General features: G+C 36.2%; 1 protein-coding gene across 4 annotated transcripts in view; it reads right to left on the reverse strand.

Moving 5' to 3' along the window:
- Positions 1-18,769, reverse strand: part of KIF20B (kinesin family member 20B) — a 114,074-nt gene that overhangs the window by 26,108 nt on the left and 69,197 nt on the right. For all 4 annotated transcript variants that reach the window (XM_037805121.1, XM_037805122.1, XM_037805119.1 and 1 more), the window contains exons 19-21: positions 10,309-11,542; positions 9,853-9,991; positions 561-680 (exon numbers count right to left, since the gene is read on the reverse strand). In XM_037805121.1, coding sequence (XP_037661049.1) covers positions 561-680; positions 9,853-9,991; positions 10,309-11,542 — 1,493 coding nt within the window. The remainder of the gene's footprint in view (positions 1-560; positions 681-9,852; positions 9,992-10,308; positions 11,543-18,769) is intronic.

The following is an 18,769-nucleotide window of genomic DNA, read 5'->3' on the forward strand; positions in this document are numbered from 1 at the left end:
CTGAAGACCTTTATCTGTTCTGGCATCCCATCCAGGATAAATATTGAATTTGTTCATGTTTTCTTGGTCTCCTTCAAACTGTGACAGTTTCTCAGTCTTCCCTTCTCTTTAGTGATCTTGATACTTTTAAAGAGTACTGGTCAGGTATTTTATAGAAACATCCCTCAATTTGGGTTTGTCTGATATTGTCTTATGATTAGACTGAGGTTATGAATCTTGGGGAAGAAGACCACAGAGGGGTATACGCCCTGTTAGTCACATTGTGTCAGGAAGTACATGGTATCAATATGACTTACTACTGGTGATATTATCCTTGAACACTTAGTTTAGGTGGTGCCTGTCAGATTTCTTTCCTCTAAAGGTACTGATTTTCCCTTTCCATATTCTATTTGTTAGAAACGAGACACCCAAGATTTATTTAATTTTAAGCAATTTATTTTTAGATTCCAGAAAAGGTCAAAACAGAATCTGTTATAAATAACTATCTTATGCATTTAATTAGAAACTAAAATATACAAACAGAATTCATGTAAACCACCTTCAAAAAACAAAACCGTTACCTTGAGTTGCTGAATTGTTCGCTGTTTCATATCTATTTCTTGAGAACACTGGTTTTTCTTTTTCTCCAGTTCATTAATTTTAATCCTTAGTAATTTATCCTCATCCCTCATTACAGATACCTACAAAGAAATGATTATAAAACAAATAAAATATTTTTAAGGAAAAAAATATTAATTGCTTTTTGTTACTTAAAATTCATGGCACCTTGTTCAAATTATCAGAAAATTTCTTAATATTCTAATGAAGAGTGCATAGGAAGAGCAGATCTTTTTTGGTTGCTGTTATTTTAGGAATCTCGAAACTCTGTAAGAGCTCTCAGTAAGAACCAACATAATACCCACAAGTAACAGCAACATCTTTATGGTGGGAAATCAATAAAAGATACTTCGGGGTGAAACATTGGCTCAAATATCCAGGTTTATTTAGTAATATGACCTAGTAATACAAGAAATACTTTAAAAGCTAATAATGGCACACAGGGGAAGAAAATGACACAATTATGGGAACCAAAGGTACTCATAAAAATGAAAGATAATTGATTGGTGTTACTGCTAATCTAATTCTATAAACTTGTTAAAGAAATCAAATGGCACAAAATCTATATACATCTTTCTATCTTTCATCCAGTTTTTATCATATCAATCCTCTATAGAAATGTTCAACATATCTCGCCAGGATTTTCAGAGGGAAGTTACACAACTACCAGTAGTGCCCTTTCTTTTGTTCCTTTGTGGAGTCTGCCAGAACTCCATTTTCACACTCATTAGAGATCTCAAAAAATGAAGGAAATTAAATGAAAAGAAGTTTCTCCTTTCATAAATAGCATGGAGATGCCATAATAACAGAAGCTCCGACTGGTATGGTTTCAGGTGATTTTTATGTTCCTTTTCAAGATCTCTGTATATATAATTTTTTTTTTTTTTACAATAAATGCATGTTTCTTTTATAACCACATATTAATATATAAATAATCATTAATAATTATTCTTATCTGCTAATTTGGTTTTAAAATGAGGGTCCAGAAAAAGAAATCATTCCACATCAATTATATGGATATAACTGTCAGTGGTAGAACCTTGGTTTCCATCCTGGTTCTACCACTTTACTAGCTGAGTGATCCTGAGCAAGTTAAATCTCAATGCCTCTTGTTCCTTAGCCACAAAATGGAAGATAAAAATAGTGCCTTCCTCAAAATTGGTGAGAATTAAATTGCATAAACTCAGAATAGTAACTGGCTCAGAGTAATCTATTGCTACAATTATCTTTAGCACTGTCATTGCACATTTGTTTATACTGAAAATTAGAAAACATCCTAAATACCCATCTTTAGAGTAATGCTAAATAGTTATCTGTACAAAAAACGTATTTTAGAAAAGAGATACCTCTATCAAGAGTGATATGAAATGATGTAAAAAATAATAAACAGCAATATTAACAGTTGATCCAATTTACAAACATAAAAACATAAGTATATACAGTAGTCATTTACATATATATATAAACATGTTAAAAGGTCTAGAACAGATGAAACTGTTAAAAAGTGGTCATATTTTACAAGAGGAAAATGAGATTGGGGAAAGGGCTTGCACTTTTTAAATATAAATATTTAATGTATGTACATATATCTTCATTTAAAACATACTTCATAAAAAGGTATACAATTAAAAATTTTTAGTGGAGAAACTATTTCTTAAGAACTGAATAACAAGTTCCATGCAAATACAGAAGTCAGCTACATCATACTTGATAATGCTTACTGATATTCTTGATACTTAAAAATACTATTTTAAACTAGGAATTTTCATAGAATCTTTAATTATAATCATAGAATCTTTATCCAAGAAATCACTTAATAGAAATCAACAACCTACATTAAAGTTATCTAAGTTAAAAACAGTTAATTTTTTAAACATATCAGAAAAAAACTAAGAAATGCATTCTCCCTTATCTTGTAGCAAAGTCAACAGCAGTGGACCAGATCACAGAATCAGGAATTCAGAATCAAATTGCACAGGCCTAGTTCAGATTTCTTGTAACAGAAATGTGGAGAATGCATGAAGGCTATATATATACAGCCTAAAATTTAGTGTGCTGGTTTGAAGCTGTTATGTACCTCCAAAAAGGACATGTTCTTTTAATCCATTCCTGTGGGTGCAGACCTACTATAGGTGGGAACGTTCTTTGGTTATTTCAATTGAGATGTGACCCACTCCATTCAAGGTGGAGTAGTTTATGAGAGAATAAAGGACAGAAAAAGCTGAGAGAGCTTAGAGAGAAGAAAAGCCCTGGGAGAACCTAAGAGAGGACCCACAGAGAGCTCAGAGAGGAAGCCACTGGAACCAGAAGCTGAGAGCAATGAAACCCAGGGAAGAAGGATAAGCAGCGCCGGCCATGTGCCTTTCCATGTGACAGAGGAGTCCCAGATGCCAGCAGCCTTTCTTCAGAGAAGATATCCTACTGTTAATGCCTTAATTTGGACATTTTCACAGCCTTAGAATTGTAACTTGTAAGCTAATAAATCCCTCTTGTTAAAAACCAGTCCATTTCTGGTATACTATATTTTGGCCACTTTAGCAAACCAAAACAATTTCCTTATTTGTTTTGTTAAGAAGACCTCATGAAAAATAGGACTGAAAATGGAAACATAAAACCAAAGTTCCCACTGGACAACTTAGCTCAGTTAAAGGAATATAACCAAAGGCAATAAAGTACATAGAACTAAGGATGGACCACCAGGGTTGCAGGTGTTTATATTCCGAAGCATTTATTCCTATAACCTGTCATATAGCAAGAACTCCTAAAGCTTTCTAGGTTGTCTACTCCCAACCTATAGAAACTCGAGTTTTGATTCTGAGTTTTCAAAGCTTAAATCTCGATCTAAATTTATTTCATAAGCTCAGAATTTACACTAAATCTAAAGGTAAGCCATTTGTTTACAATGGGGACGAGATGGGGGAAGGACTGGGGACTGAACTGGCCAAAATTACATGCCTAGGAAACAATCCAAACCTGTGTGACCACTAGTACTTTTCCAAATTATGCCCACTGCCAAAAATTTGCTTATTTTACTTAGAATTTTCCACTGCCTACTTACAGTTTAGGTCACTCTTACTGTCTTTCATTTCCAATCTAATCCCCCTTTGAAATACTTGTCATGTATCATGTATGCCTAGAAACCCTCTGCATGTATAATCATCAGAAGCAACATAAATTTTGCATGTTATCTATGGTGGTACTGTTTGTATTTTTCTTCTGTTAATGAAAAATTCTATTATATTTTCCTTATTACAAATGAATATATACTCATTATTAAAAAAACATTAAATACAGGCAGTAGTTTTAAAAAATTGTCTGTAATGTCATTACCTAAGATAACCAAAGTTTATGTGGTAATAAATATATTTTGATGTATTTCCTTATAGTTTTTATTACTATGCAAACTGTTCACATAGCTTTAATCCTACTATATAAAAGGGTTCAGCTTTAATCACTTAACAGTACAATGTAAGCATTTTCCTTTATTATCATTTACACCTAGTATTTAGTATATTATCATTAACACTTAGCCCTGCTTTTCAAAAGACAAGGAAAAAAAAATTCAGAATAGTAACTTATGTGAGGGTAGGAGAGAGAAAAGAATTAGGGTTGGACCCATAAGCATTTGTTGTTTTGTATCTAACGTGAAGTAATAAAAAAATATTTTAAAACTGTTCCAATCTTTGGAGAAGGTCTACGTATGATACAAAATCAAAGTGCCACAACAAGAAAATAATAAATTTAACGTTATAAAAGTCAACATTTGCTCCAAGACAAAAAGAAACCACAATCAAAAATCAAGAAAACCAATAATCTGGGGGAGGGGGAGAGATCTACCATTTATAATCCCCAAAAGGGTAATTTCCTTAATAAGTAAAAAGCACCTACAAAGCATTAAAGACAGCAAAAACTCAAAAGAAAAAGGCAAAGGATAGGAACAGACAATACACAGAAAAAAAATTACTTTTAAACAAAAAGATGCGCACTCATAATTTGAGAAATGCATACAATAAGATATACTGAGAACCTAAGATGGCAGCTAGGAGAAACACGGCAAAAAAACACCTCCATGAAAAATACTAGATAAAAGCCAGAAAGTGACCCAGAACACCAGTTACAGCGATGTACCAGCTGGACAAGGTCTGCTAAATCCACAGGGACCATGCACTTGGTGAAACCGGGAGTCTGAGTCCTGAAATGAGTGAGTGCTAAGCTTGCTGAATGTCTGGCAGCCACGCTGCGGTGTGGGGAAACCGTGGGTTGACGTTTTGAGGCGGACTGGTTCTTTTTTAAAAAACCCAAAAGCAGCTGCAGATCTGGTAGCGAGAACCGCACAGTGAAGCATGGCAGGAACGGGCTGTGCAAATGCCTCAATATCTGGTGTGGAAGATATCCTTTCGCGCACCCGCTACTAATTGTCTCAGAGCGAGGCAGGCAGAGGTGAGCCAAAAGGGAAAAATAACCATGACCCTTGCAGCCATCTTCCCGGCGGGCTGGCAATGCTCCTGCCTGGCGCTGGAGCCACAGTGCAGAGCTGCGCAAAAAACCCCAGTGCAACAGGAAGTCTTTCCAAAAACACATGCACATGCTACAATACCAGGCGTGGACAGTAGCTTTTCGCTCACCCACAGCTAATTGTCCTGGAGCTGGGAAGGCAGAGTGTGCAAAAAGGGGGAAATTAACGCGCCCCATTCAGCCATCCTTACAGCAGGCTGGGAACACACCTACACAGCCCGGCAGCCCAGAACTTCCCTTGAGAGAGAGCGTGCACTTGTGACACAGCACAATCTTCCCTCAGCAGAGGCCCTAGAAGGGCAAGGCTTGGAAGAGGGATCCACTCAGAAATCCAAGGGGCCAAACGCCAATACCAAGGACTTATGGGTCAGTGGCAGAGACAATCTGTGACGAGACTGAAACGAAGGTTTAGACTCTTGCAACAGCCTTAAACCTCCAGGAACACCTTGGAGGTTTGATTATTAAACTTGTCCTCCCTCCCCAACTGCTCAGACACACACTCCACATTCACAGAGGACAGCACCAACAACATACCGAAACTTGGTGCACCAATTGGACTCCATAAGAATCAGACCCCCATACATCACAAAGACAAAGTTGGGGAGAACTGACTTCAGGGGAATAGGTGACTCGCGGATGCCATTTGCTGATTAGTTAGAGGAAGCGTACTCCACCAAGCTGTAGATCTGACAAATTAGAGACTAGGCTTTGAATAATCCTACATATCCTAAAAGAACCCTATCAAGTAAAGCAAATGCCAAGAGGCCAAAAACAACAGAAAATTTTAAAGCATATGAAAAAAACAGATGGTATGGATAACCCAAACCCAAACACCTGAATCAAAAGATCAGAGGAGACATAATACTTGGAGCAATTAATCAAAGAACTAAAGACAAACAATGAGAGCATGGCACAGGATATAAAGGACATGAAGAAGAGCATGGCACAAGATATAAAGGGCATGAAGAAAATCCTAGAAGAGCATAAAGAAGAAATTGCAAGAGTAAATAAAAAAAATAGATGGTCTTATGGAAATAAAAGATGAAAAAATAGAAATGGACCTCATGGATATGACAGATAAAATAAAACATCCAAATATAAGACTCATTTGTGTCCCAGAAGGGGAAGAGAAGGGTAAAGGTCTAGAAAGAGTATTCAAAGGAATTGTTGGGGAAAACTTCCCAAACCTTCTACACAATATAAATACACAAAGCATAAATGCCCAGTGAACTCCAAATAGAATAAATCCAAATAAACTCACTCCAACACATATTCTGATAAGACTGTCAAATACTGACGAGATGGAGCATGTTCTGAAAGCCGCAAGAGAAAAGCAATTCACCACATACCAAGGGAACAACATAAGGATTAAGTAGTGACTACTCAGTGGCCACCATGGAGGTGAAAAGGCAGTGGCATGACATATTTAAAATTTTGAGAGCAAAAAATTTCCAACCAAGAATACTTTATCCAGCAAAGCTCTCCTTCAAATTTGAGGGAGAGCTTAAATTTTTCACAGACAAACAAATGTTGAGAGATTTTGCTAATAAAAGACCTACCCTACTTCAGATACTAAAGGGAGTCCTACTGACAGAGAAAAAAAGGAGAGAGACATATGGAGAAAGGTTCAGTACTAAAGAGATTCAATATTGGTCCATTAAAGGACAATAAGAGAGAAAGGAATAAAATACACCTGACATAAACCAAAGGCTAGGATGGCTGATTCAAGAAATGCCTTCACAGTAAGAACATTGAATGTAAATGGATTAAACTCCCAATTAAAAGATATAGATTGGCAGAATGGATCAAAAAATATGAACCATCAATACGTTGCATACAAGAGACTCATCTTAGACACAGGGACACAAAGAAATTGAGAGTGAAAGGATGGAAAAAATATTTCATGCAAGCTACAGCCAAAAGAAAGGAGTAGCAATATTAATCTCAGATAAAATAGATTTTAAATGCAAGGATGTTATGAGAGGCAAAGAAGGCCACTACATACAAAATAAAAGGGGAAATTCAACAAGAAGTAATAACAATCATAAATGTTTATGCACCCAATCATGGTGCCACAAAATACATGAGACAAACACTGGCAAAACTAAGGGAAGCAACTGATGTTTCCACAATAATTGTGGGAGACTTCAACAGATCACTCTCTCCTATAGAGAGATCAACCAGAAAGAAGACCAGTAAGGAAACTGAAAACCTAAACAATCAGATAGATGAATTTGATTTAACAGACATTTATAGAACAGTACATCCCAAATCACCAGGATACACATTCTTCTCTAGTGCTCATGGAACTTTCTCCAGAACAGACCATATGCTGGGACATAAAACAAGCCTCAATAAATTTAAAAAAAATTGAAATTACTCAAAGCACAGTCTCTGACCACAGTGGAATACAATTAGAAGTCAATAACCATCAGAGACTTACTTAGAAAATTCACAAACACCTGGAGGTTAAACAACACACTCCTAAAATAAACGGTTTATAATGTAGAATGCACGGGAACTAGTGACAGAGAGCTATTGGTGAAGGGGGAACGATAACCCAATAAGAACAGATTAACTATTGCGGGTAAGTTTAACATTCTGGGAATACCCAGGAATGACTGTGGTTTGTTAATTTCTGGTGGGTGTGGTGGGAACAAGTTCACAGAAATGTTGCTATATTGGGTTATTTTCTTGGGGTAGAGCAGGAACATGTTGGACTCCCTTGTTATGGCTTGTTTGAAATGGTTTTTTTTTTTATTGTATTTTTTTTATATAGTTGATTTAAAAAAAAAGTGTTAATTAAAAAAAATAATGAAAAAAATATGCAGCGCCCCCTTGAGGAGCTGGTAGAGTGCGGGGGTGTTGGGCACCCCCACCTTGATGGTTGCTGATGTGCTTGCAGACATGGGGTCCTGGTGGTTTGATGGGCTGGGCCCTCTGCCACAGGACTTGCCTTTGGGAAGACTGTTGCTGCAAGGGAGAGGCTAGGCCTCCCTATAGTTGTGCCTAAGAGCCTCCTCCCGAATGCCTCTTTGTTGCTCAGATGTGGCCCTCTCTAGCTAAGCCAATTTGGCAGGTGAAATCACTGCCCTCCCCACTACATGGGATCTGATAACCAGGGGAGTGAATCTCCCTGGCAATGTGCAATATGACTCCCGGGGAGGAATCTAGACCCAGCATCGTAGGATGGAGAACATCTTCTTGACCAAAAGGGGGATGTGAAAGGAAATGAAATAAGCTTCAGGGGAAGAGAGATTCCAAAAGGAGCAGGGAGGTCACTCTGGTGGGCACTCTCATGCACAATATAGACAAACCTTTTTAGGTTCTAACGAATTGGAAGAGCTAGCAGTAAATACCTGAAACTATTAAACTACAACCCAGAACCCATGAATCTTGAAGATGATTGTATAAAAATGTAGCTTATGAGAGGTGACCATGTGATTGGGAAAGCCATGTGGACCACACTCCCCTCTGTCTCGTTTATGGATGATGAGTAGAAAAAAGGGGGAAGGAAAAAAAAAAAAAGGAGAAAAAGGCACCCAGTGTTCTTTTTTACTTTATTTGTTCTTTTTCACTTTAATTTTTATTCTTATTATTTTTGTGCGTGTGGTAACGAAAATGTCAAAAACTAATTTTGGTGATGAACGCACAACTATATAATGGTACTGTAAAAAACTGAATGCACGCTTTGTTTTGCATGACTGCATGGTATGTGAATATATCTCAATAAATATAAATTAAAAAAAAAAGATATAGTATTTACTTCTCAAATTGGCAAAGATCAAAAAAGTATAATAAATATACTACTTTGTGGATAAAAATGAAAAAAAAAGTTACTCTTTTGTTATTTGCACAAAAATTGACATAATGTCTAAAGAGAGCAATAGACATCAACATTACAAATATACAACCAGTTACCCAACAATTCCATTTCTAGGAATTTATACCACAGAAATACTTGTAAATGTTCAAAATGGCACTGCTGTATCATTTGTCTTAGTAGGAAACTGGAAACTATCTTAACTGCCCAACAAGGGAACAATTAAATAAATTATAGTAAACCCATATTTTGGAGGAAAAAAAAAAGAATTTGGAAGCTCTTTATATACTAATATGGAATGACACTCAAGATATACTATTAAGCAAAAAAAAAGCAAGGTAGAGAACAGTGTTTGCAGAATGATTTCTTTGTTTCTTTCTTTTTCAGAAAGGGAGGGAAAGAAGGAAACAGGGAGAGAGAAGTGCAGAGAAAGAAAATAATTGGTAACATTTGATGGCCTTGGAGGAAACTTTTGATGACCAGTAGGGGTAGGAGGGAGTTTTTTCCCTGCTATATGTACTTTTTATACCTTTCAAATTTGGAATCATGTGATTGTATTTCCTATTTAAAACTAAATTACAGTATAAATTTGTTACAATCATACTGTATATTCTCCTAAATACTATCTGCAAATAAAAGTTGCCTTTTATTTTTTGGGGGATTGGGGTGGGGGATTTAAACTTGGTAGTCCTTAAAAGAAAAAGATTCTAATCTTATATAAGTCATTTTTTTTTTCTTAATGGTGTACATTCTTCAGTTTTTCTAAACTGGCTAAATTTTCTTTTGTGAAATAATTTTAAGAAAAATTATGAAGTTGACAAGTGTTCTGTTCACTTCTAAGATTAGCATGTAAACTTGATATATAAGAAAATCCAGCATCATATTAAATTTGCCCCAGAATTTTCAAAATAATGTACCTCTTTCTGTACTTGCTCAATCTGCTTTTTGGCATCAGTCAGTTTCTCTTTCAGCTCAGCATACTCTTCTTCCTTCCTCTGAATATCTACTTTCAGATTCTGGATAAGAGCAGAGCTTGTAGAGAGCTCCTCTTTCAATCTAAAAAAAAACACAAATCAATTTTCTATAGTAATGCAACACTAACCACCTAGGATCATACATTTAAATTGTTAACAATCTTTACAAAATTACATCTTTTAAAAAATTTGCATGTCCAAACCATGAATGGAATGACTGAGTCCTTCAATTACTATTTCATGTGATTTTACAAGCAGATCTTTTCATAAAACTTTTGGTTTCAAAGTTTTACATCAAAGAACATGTGATACTGTGCCAGATTAAATTATGTCCATCTAACTGTTCAAAAGCTACATTATAAAGTGAATGCTATGTATATTTTTAAATATTTAGCTTACTTTTCTGTTTCTGCTCTGTTAGCTTCATTTTCTTCTTCCTTTAACTGAAGTGACTGCTTCACATCTTGCAAATTATTTTTTAACTGTGTAATTTCTTCTTTCAATTTAACTTCCCTTTTACTTAAATCCTTGGTATTTTTGATAGAATCCTGAAGATTTGCTTGAAATTCCTTCAGACTACTTTCCAGCTTGAAGATGACAGACTCCTTTTCCAAAACGTCCTGTTCTAACTTGGCCAAATGATTATATTCGTTTTTCTGGGTCTCTAAGATTGTTTCAAGTTCCTTTATTTTTGCCTTATAGCAAGTAACATCTTGTGTAAGTTCTGAAAGTGCTCTCTTTCCTTCAACTACATGCTGTACTTCAGCATTAAGACTAATATTTTTTTCTTGCAATTCTTCTTTCAGCTGCTGTATTAGATTCTCTTTTTCTTTTAGTAGGTCACCTTGATTCTTATTCTCCATCTCTTTGATTTTTAGCTCATCATTTTCATTCTTGTAGCCTTCCATTTCTGCTTGTAATTTTTCAATTTGTTCTTCCAATTCCTGGATCTGATTACTTTTTTTGGAGGAGGTCTTCACAATCTCCTTACATTCTTCCCAAATTGCTTCAATACTACAATGGAAAGAACTTTCCCTATTGAGTTCTTGAATACAAGACTCTTTAACCTGTTTACTTACCAAATAATCATTACCTAAAAGAGCTAACTGTGTATTTGACAAATTATCCTCCTGAAAACCATTTGACAGATCTCTGAGATTGAGTGAATCTATATTTGAGATCTGAGAAGCTGAATCAAACATACGTAGTTCATCTATTTTTGTTTGCATTAATTTTATTTGTGAAACACTATTTACTATGTTTCTTCTAGCAGTTTCTATCTCCTTTGACAGTTCCATAATCTTTTCTTCCTGTTCTTGATTTATACCTTTCTGCACTTGTAATTCAGAAATTACATTGTCATAATTTGATTGAATTTGTTGGACCTCTGCACTTAAAGTAAAAATCTTTTTTTCAGAAGACGAAATTTCCTGTTGCAAACTAACAACCTGTTTATTTAATTCTGCTTTTTTTTCCTTTTCCTTCCTAAGTTCATTTTTGACAATGACTAAATGTGTTTTCAGCTCTTCATTATTTTCTTGTAAAATGTTGTCTTCCTCTTCTGAAATGCTTTGTTGCATTTCTTCACTTTTCTTTTGGTTTTCAGAGACAGTAGAGCTAAGATGTACAGGTCCTTTAAAAATAAGAGAATTTTATTAATCAGGCAAACCCCAAATAAAACCAAAAAATTACCATAAAAGCCAATATCCAAATATATAAAACAGTAAACTTTTAATGAAAAACAGAAATTGCTGCTAAGTAAAAAAGAAAAAAAACAGGTTGAAAACACGTGGTATGAGCCCAGTTATGTAAAAAGTATAGTAGCATAAATCAATACTTTATATGCAGAAAAAGAGAGAGCGTTAGCAAAGTACACCAAAATGATGTATTATTTAAATTTTCTACCACAAACCTTTATTATCATTATAAGATGGGGAGAGGAGGGCAGGGAAAACATAATGAAACACCCTAGGCAGACATTCCATATCTTAAAAAATAGTTTCTGAAGTTCAATTATATTGTGGATTCTACTAAATTAATGATCTGCAAACTGAGTACCTATGTTTAAGAAACATATTACTTTCAATAGGTATCTGTCCAACAAATCTAAAAGGGAGCTTTTAGAGTTCTTTTCTTTTTAATGACCCCCCCCAATATCATCCTATGCATTTGAGCCCTATATGATATTATATTGAAAATAAAGTCTCATCTATCAGATTCCAAACTCCCTGATGGCAGACTTCCCTGTATCTTACTTTAATATACACTGAACAATAAATATAAATGATATTTTTAAAAACTAAGATATTCCACATGTCCTCCTTTTCTATCTCAAAGATTTATCACAGAAAAACAATTTTTGTAAATACAATTTTTGTACCCAATAATCTATTCTAGTTCTAGATATGAACAAATTCATAACCTGACATGCCCCATCTATGTTAACTTGATTACTTTTAGTGTGACTTTACGTTAAAATGTTAGGGTCCTCTCTTCTTTTTTACAACGATTCTCAAGTTTTATTGGGCAGAAGAAATCATCCAGGGAGCTCATTAAGACATATATCCACAAAGATACTGATTTAGTAAGTTTGAGATGGATCGTATACACAACGCATTAATACTGCTCTATGCACTTATTTTTTAAAATTTCTGGAAGAAGTTGGCAGTCACCTCTAGGTTACATTCGTAATCTAAAGTTAGCAATTTACTTCATTACAAAGCCTCTATTTGGCAGCCCTGTTACATGTAATTTTCATAAGGGTCAAATGTCAAACCTCATATATGTATGACATTCAAGTGCGTAACTTGTTTCCCTGCCTCTGGCAGCCTCTTGTGTATCCTAGTTGACATTTGTTAATAGCCAGTATGATGCATATGTAATAAATCTGTTCAAAGAAGCAGCCAACAGTTTTGAGAAGATAAAAAGCTACTGAAATCTGTTATCCTAAATACAAATTAGTTTCTATCTTTTTATATACTAACCACAGTGATGCTGTGACAAAACAAAGGAGTAGCATATGCATTTATAATAGGTCTTTCAGATACTACTACATAATATAAGGAAAAAAACCTTAAGTAATTGTTCTCAAAATGTTTAAACCCCAGACCCTTCTTGACAAATCAAAATCCCCTGGCCCTTTCAAGATTCTGATTTTTCCCCAATGTGAGCATGCTCCCAACCAAGAATCATCTGGGAATATAACCTCCCCAACCCATCCAAGAATTTATCAAATTTTACCTTCAGTAGTATATATGCAAAAATAAGCTTTATGTATAAGTTTCTATTTATCCAATACGATTCATACCTTTTCCTACACCCAACTGTATAAATACTGTTGGGCAGCAATAATTGTGTAATGCCATTATGGGATCCCAAACTTCTCTTATCTTTAATATGGTCTGATTTTAAAAGCTCATTGGACAGGCACTGCAATTTGGGCACGTCAAGTCAAGAGCAGAACTAAGAGAGCTCTGAGACAAAAGGCAATAATCCAGTGGCTGAGAAAATACACTAAACACCACAACTTCCCAAGAAAAGGGGGGTGTCCGCTCACAGCCACCATCCTGGTGGACAGGAAACACTCCTGCCCATCGCCAGCCCCATAGCCCAGAACTGCCCCAGACAACCCAGTGTGACGGAAGTGCTTCAAATAACAGGCACACACCACAAAACTGGGCATGGACATTAGCCTTCCCTGCAACCTCAGCTGATTGTCCCAGAGCTGGGAAGGAGGAGCAGTGTGAATTAACAAAGCCCCATTCAGCCATCATTTGAGTAGACTGGGAGCCTCCCCACACAGCCCAGCAGCCCAGAACTGCCCTGGGGGGACGGCACTCACCTGTGACATAGCACAGTCATCCCTCAACAGAGGACCCGGGGTGCACAGCCTGGAAGAGGGGCCCACTTGCAAGTCTCAGGAGCCATACGCCAATACCAAAGACTTGTGGGTCAGTGGCAGAGACAAACTGTGGCAGGACTGAACTGAAGGATTAGACTATTGCAGCAGCTTTAAAACTCTAGGATCATCAGGGAGATTTGATTGTTAGGGCCACCCCCCCTCCCCGACTGCCCAGAAACACGCCCCACATACAGGGCAGGTAACACCAACTACACACGCAAGCTTGGTACACCAATTGGGCCCCACAAGACTCACTCCCCCACTCACCAAAAAGGCTAAGCAGGGGAGAACTGGCTTGTGGAGAACAGGTGGCTCGTGGACGCCACCTGCTGGTTAGTTAGAGAAAGTGTACTCCACGAAGCTGTAGATCTGATAAATTAGAGATAAGGACTTCAATAGGTCTACAAACCCTAAAAGAACCCTATCAAGTTCAGCAAATGCCACGAGGCCAAAAACAACAGAAAATTATAAAGCATATGAAAAAACCAGACGATATGGATAACCCAAGCCCAAGCACCCAAATCAAAAGACCAGAAGAGACACAGCACCTAGAGCAGCTACTCAAAGAACTAAAGATGAACAATGAGACCATAGTACGGGATATGAAGGAAATCAAGAAGACTCTAGAAGAGCATAAAGAAGACATTGCAAGACTAAATAAAAAAATGGATGATCTTATGGAAATTAAAGAAACTGTTGACCAAATTAAAAAGATTCTGGACACTCATAGTACAAGACTAGAGGAAGTTGAACAACGAATCAGTGACCTGGAAGATGACAGAATGGAAAATGAAAGCATAAAAGAAAGAATGGGGAAAAAAATTGAAAAAATCGAAATGGACCTCAGGGATATGATAGATAATATGAAACGTCCAAATATAAGACTCATTGGTGTCCCAGAAGGGGAAGAAAAGGGTAAAGGTCTAGGAAGAGTATTCAAAGAAATTGTTGGGGAAAACTTCCCAAATCTTCAAAACAACATAAATACACAAATCATAAATGCTCAGCGAACTCCAAATAGAATAAATCCAAATAAACCCACTCCGAGACATATACTGATCACACTGTCAAACACAGAAGAGAAGGAGCAAGTTCTGAAAACAGCAAGAGAAAAGCAATTCACCACATACAAAGGAAACAGCATAAGACTAAGTAGTGACTACTCAGCAGCCACCATGGAAGCGAGAAGGCAGTGGCATGATATATTTAAAATTCTGAGTGAGAAAAATTTCCAGCCAAGAATACTTTACCCAGCAAAGCTCTCCATCAAATTTGAGGGAGAGCTTAAATTTTTCACAGACAAACAAATGCTGAGAGAATTTGCTAACAAGAGACCTGCCCTACTGGAGATACTAAAGGGAGCCCTACAGACAGAGAAACAAAGACAGGACAGAGAGACTTGGAGAAAGGTTCAGTACTAAAGAGATTCGGTAAGGGTACAATAAAGGATATTAACAGAGAGAGGGAAAAATATGGCAAACATAAACCAAAGGATAAGATGGCCGATTCACGAAATGCCTTCACGGTTTTAACGTTGAATGTAAATGGATTAAACTCCCCAATTAAAAGATATAGATTCGCAGAATGGATCAAAAAAAATGAACCATCAGTATGTTGCATACAAGAGACTCATCTTAGACACAGGGACACAAAGAAACTGAAAGTGAAAGGATGGAAAAAAAATATTTCATGCAAGCTACAGCCAAAAGAAAGCAGGTGTAGCAATATTAATCTCAGATAAAATAGACTTCAAATGCAGGGATGTTTTGAGAGACAAAGAAGGCCACTACATACTAATAAAAGGGGCAATTCAGCAAGAAGAAATAACAATCGTAAATGTCTATGCACCCAATCAAGGTGCCACAAAATACATGAGAGAAACACTGGCAAAACTAAAGGAAGCAACTGATGTTTCCACAATAATTGTGGGAGACTTCAACACATCACTCTCTCCTATAGATAGATCAACCAGACAGAAGACCAATAAGGAAATTGAAAACCTAAACAATATGATAAATGAATTAGATTTAACAGACATATACAGGACATTACATCCCAAATCACCAGGATACACATACTTTTCTAGTGCTCATGGAACTTTCTCCAGAATAGATCATATGCTGGGACATAAAACAAGCCTCAATAAATTTAAAAAGATTGAAATTATTCAAAGCACATTCTCTGACCACAATGGAATACAATTAGAAGTCAATAACCATCAGAGACTTAGAAAATTCACAAATACCTGGAGGTTAAACAACACACTCCTAAACAATCAGTGGGTTAAAGAAGAAATAGCAAGAGAAATTGCTAAATACATAGAGACGAATGAAAATGAGAACACAACATACCAAAACCTATGGGATATAGCAAAAGCAGTGCTAAGGGGGAAATTTATAGCACTAAATGCATACATTAAAAAAGAAGAAAGAGCCAAAATCAAAGAACTAATGGATCAACTGAAGAAGCTAGAAAACGAACAGCAAACCAATCCTAAACCAAGCAGAAGAAAAGAAATAACAAGGATTAAAGCAGAAATAAATGACATAGAGAACAAAAAAACAATAGAGAGGATAAATATCACCAAAAGTTGGTTCTTTGAGAAGATCAACAAGATTGACAAGCCCCTAGCTAGACTGACAAAATCAAAAAGAGAGAAGACCCATATAAACAAAATAATGAATGAAAAAGGTGACATAACTGCAGATCCTGAAGAAATTAAAAAAATTATAAGAGGATATTATGAACAACTGTATGGCAACAAACTGGATAATGTAGAAGAAATGGACAATTTCCTGGAAACATATGAACAACCTAGACTGACCAGAGAAGAAATAGAAGACCTCAACCAACCCATCACAAGCAAAGAGATCCAATCAGTCATCAAAAATCTTCCCACAAATAAATGCCCAGGGCCAGATGGCTTCACAGGGGAATTCTACCAAACTTTCCAGAAAGAACTGACACCAATCTTACTCAAACTCTTTCAAAACATTGAAGAAAAGGTTACACTACCTAACTCATTTTATGAAGCTAACATCAATCTAATACCAAAACCAGGCAAAGATGCTACAAAAAAGGAAAACTACCGGCCAATCTCCCTAATGAATATAGATGCAAAAATCCTCAACAAAATACTTGCAAATCGAATCCAAAGACACATTAAAAAAATCATACACCATGACCAAGTGGGGTTCATTCCAGGCATGCAAGGATGGTTCAACATAAGAAAAACAATCAATGTATTACAACACATTAAAAACTCAAAAGGGAAAAATCAATTGATCATCTCAATAGATGCTGAAAAAGCATTTGACAACATCCAACATCCGTTTTTGATAAAAACACTTCAAAAGGTAGGAATTGAAGGAAACTTCCTCAACATGATAAAGAGCATATATGAAAAACCCACAGCCAGCATAGTACTCAATGGTGAGAGACTGAAAGCCTTCCCTCTAAGATCAGGAACAAGACAAGGATGCCCGCTGTCACCACTGTTATTCAACATTGTGCTGGAAGTGCTAGCCAGGGCAATCCGGCAAGACAAAGAAATAAAAGGCATCCAAATTGGAAAAGAAGAAGTAAAACTGTCATTGTTTGCAGATGATATGATCTTATATCTAGAAAACCCTGAGAAATCCACGATACAGCTACTAGAGCTAATAAACAAATTTAGCGAAGTAGCGGGATACAAGATTAATGCACATAAGTCAGTAATGTTTCTATATGCTAGAAATGAACAAACTGAAGAGACACTCAAGAAAAAGATACCATTTTCAATAGCAACTAAAAAAATCAAGTACCTAGGAATAAACTTAACCAAAGATGTAAAAGACGTATACAAAGAAAACTACATAACTCTACTAAAAGAAATAGAAGGGGACCTTAAAAGATGGAAAAATATTCCATGTTCATGGATAGGAAGGCTAAATGTCATTAAGATGTCAATTCTACCCAAACTCATCTACAGATTCAATGCAATCCCAATCAAAATTCCAACAACCTACTTTGCAGACTTGGAAAAGCTAGTTATCAAATTTATTTGGAAAGGGAAGATGCCTCGAATTGCTAGACACTCTAAAAAAGAAAAACGAAGTGGGAGGACTTACACTCCCTGACTTTGAAGCTTATTATAAAGCCACAGTTGCCAAAACAGCATGGTACTGGCACAAAGATAGACATATAGATCAATGGAATCGAATTGAGAATTCAGAGATAGACCCTCAGATCTATGGCCGACTGATCTTTGATAAGGCCCCCAAAGTCACTGAACTGAGTCATAATGGTCTTTTCAACAAATGGGGCTGGGAGAGTTGGATATCCATATCCAAAAGAATGAAAGAGGACCCCTAACTCACCCCCTACACAAAAATTAACTCAAAATGGACCAAAGATCTCAATATAAAAGAAAGTACCATAAAACTCCTAGAAGATAATGTAGGAAAACATCTTCAAGACCTTGTATTAGGCGGCCACTTCCTAGACTTTACACCCAAAGCACAAGCAACAAAAGAGAAAATAGATAAATGGGAACTCCTCAAGCTTAGAAGTTTCTGCACCTCAAAGGAATTTCTCAAAAAGGTAAAGAGGCAGCCAACTCAATGGGAAAAAATTTTTGGAAACCATGTATCTGACAAAAGACTGATATCTTGCATATACAAAGAAATCCTACAACTCAATGACAATAGTACAGACAGCCCAATTATAAAATGGGCAAAAGATATGAAAAGACAGTTCTCTGAAGAAGAAATACAAATGGCCAAGAAACACATGAAAAAAATGTTCAGCTTCACTAGCTATTAGAGAGATGCAAATTAAGACCACAATGAGATACCATCTAACACCGATTAGAATGGCTGCCATTAAACAAACAGGAAACTACAAATGCTGGAGGGGATGTGGAGAAATTGGAACTCTTATTCATTGTTGGTGGGACTGTATAATGGTTCAGCCACTCTG

Source organism: Choloepus didactylus, chromosome 15 (genome assembly GCF_015220235.1).
Source record: "Choloepus didactylus isolate mChoDid1 chromosome 15, mChoDid1.pri, whole genome shotgun sequence".
NCBI lineage: Eukaryota > Metazoa > Chordata > Mammalia > Pilosa > Megalonychidae > Choloepus > Choloepus didactylus.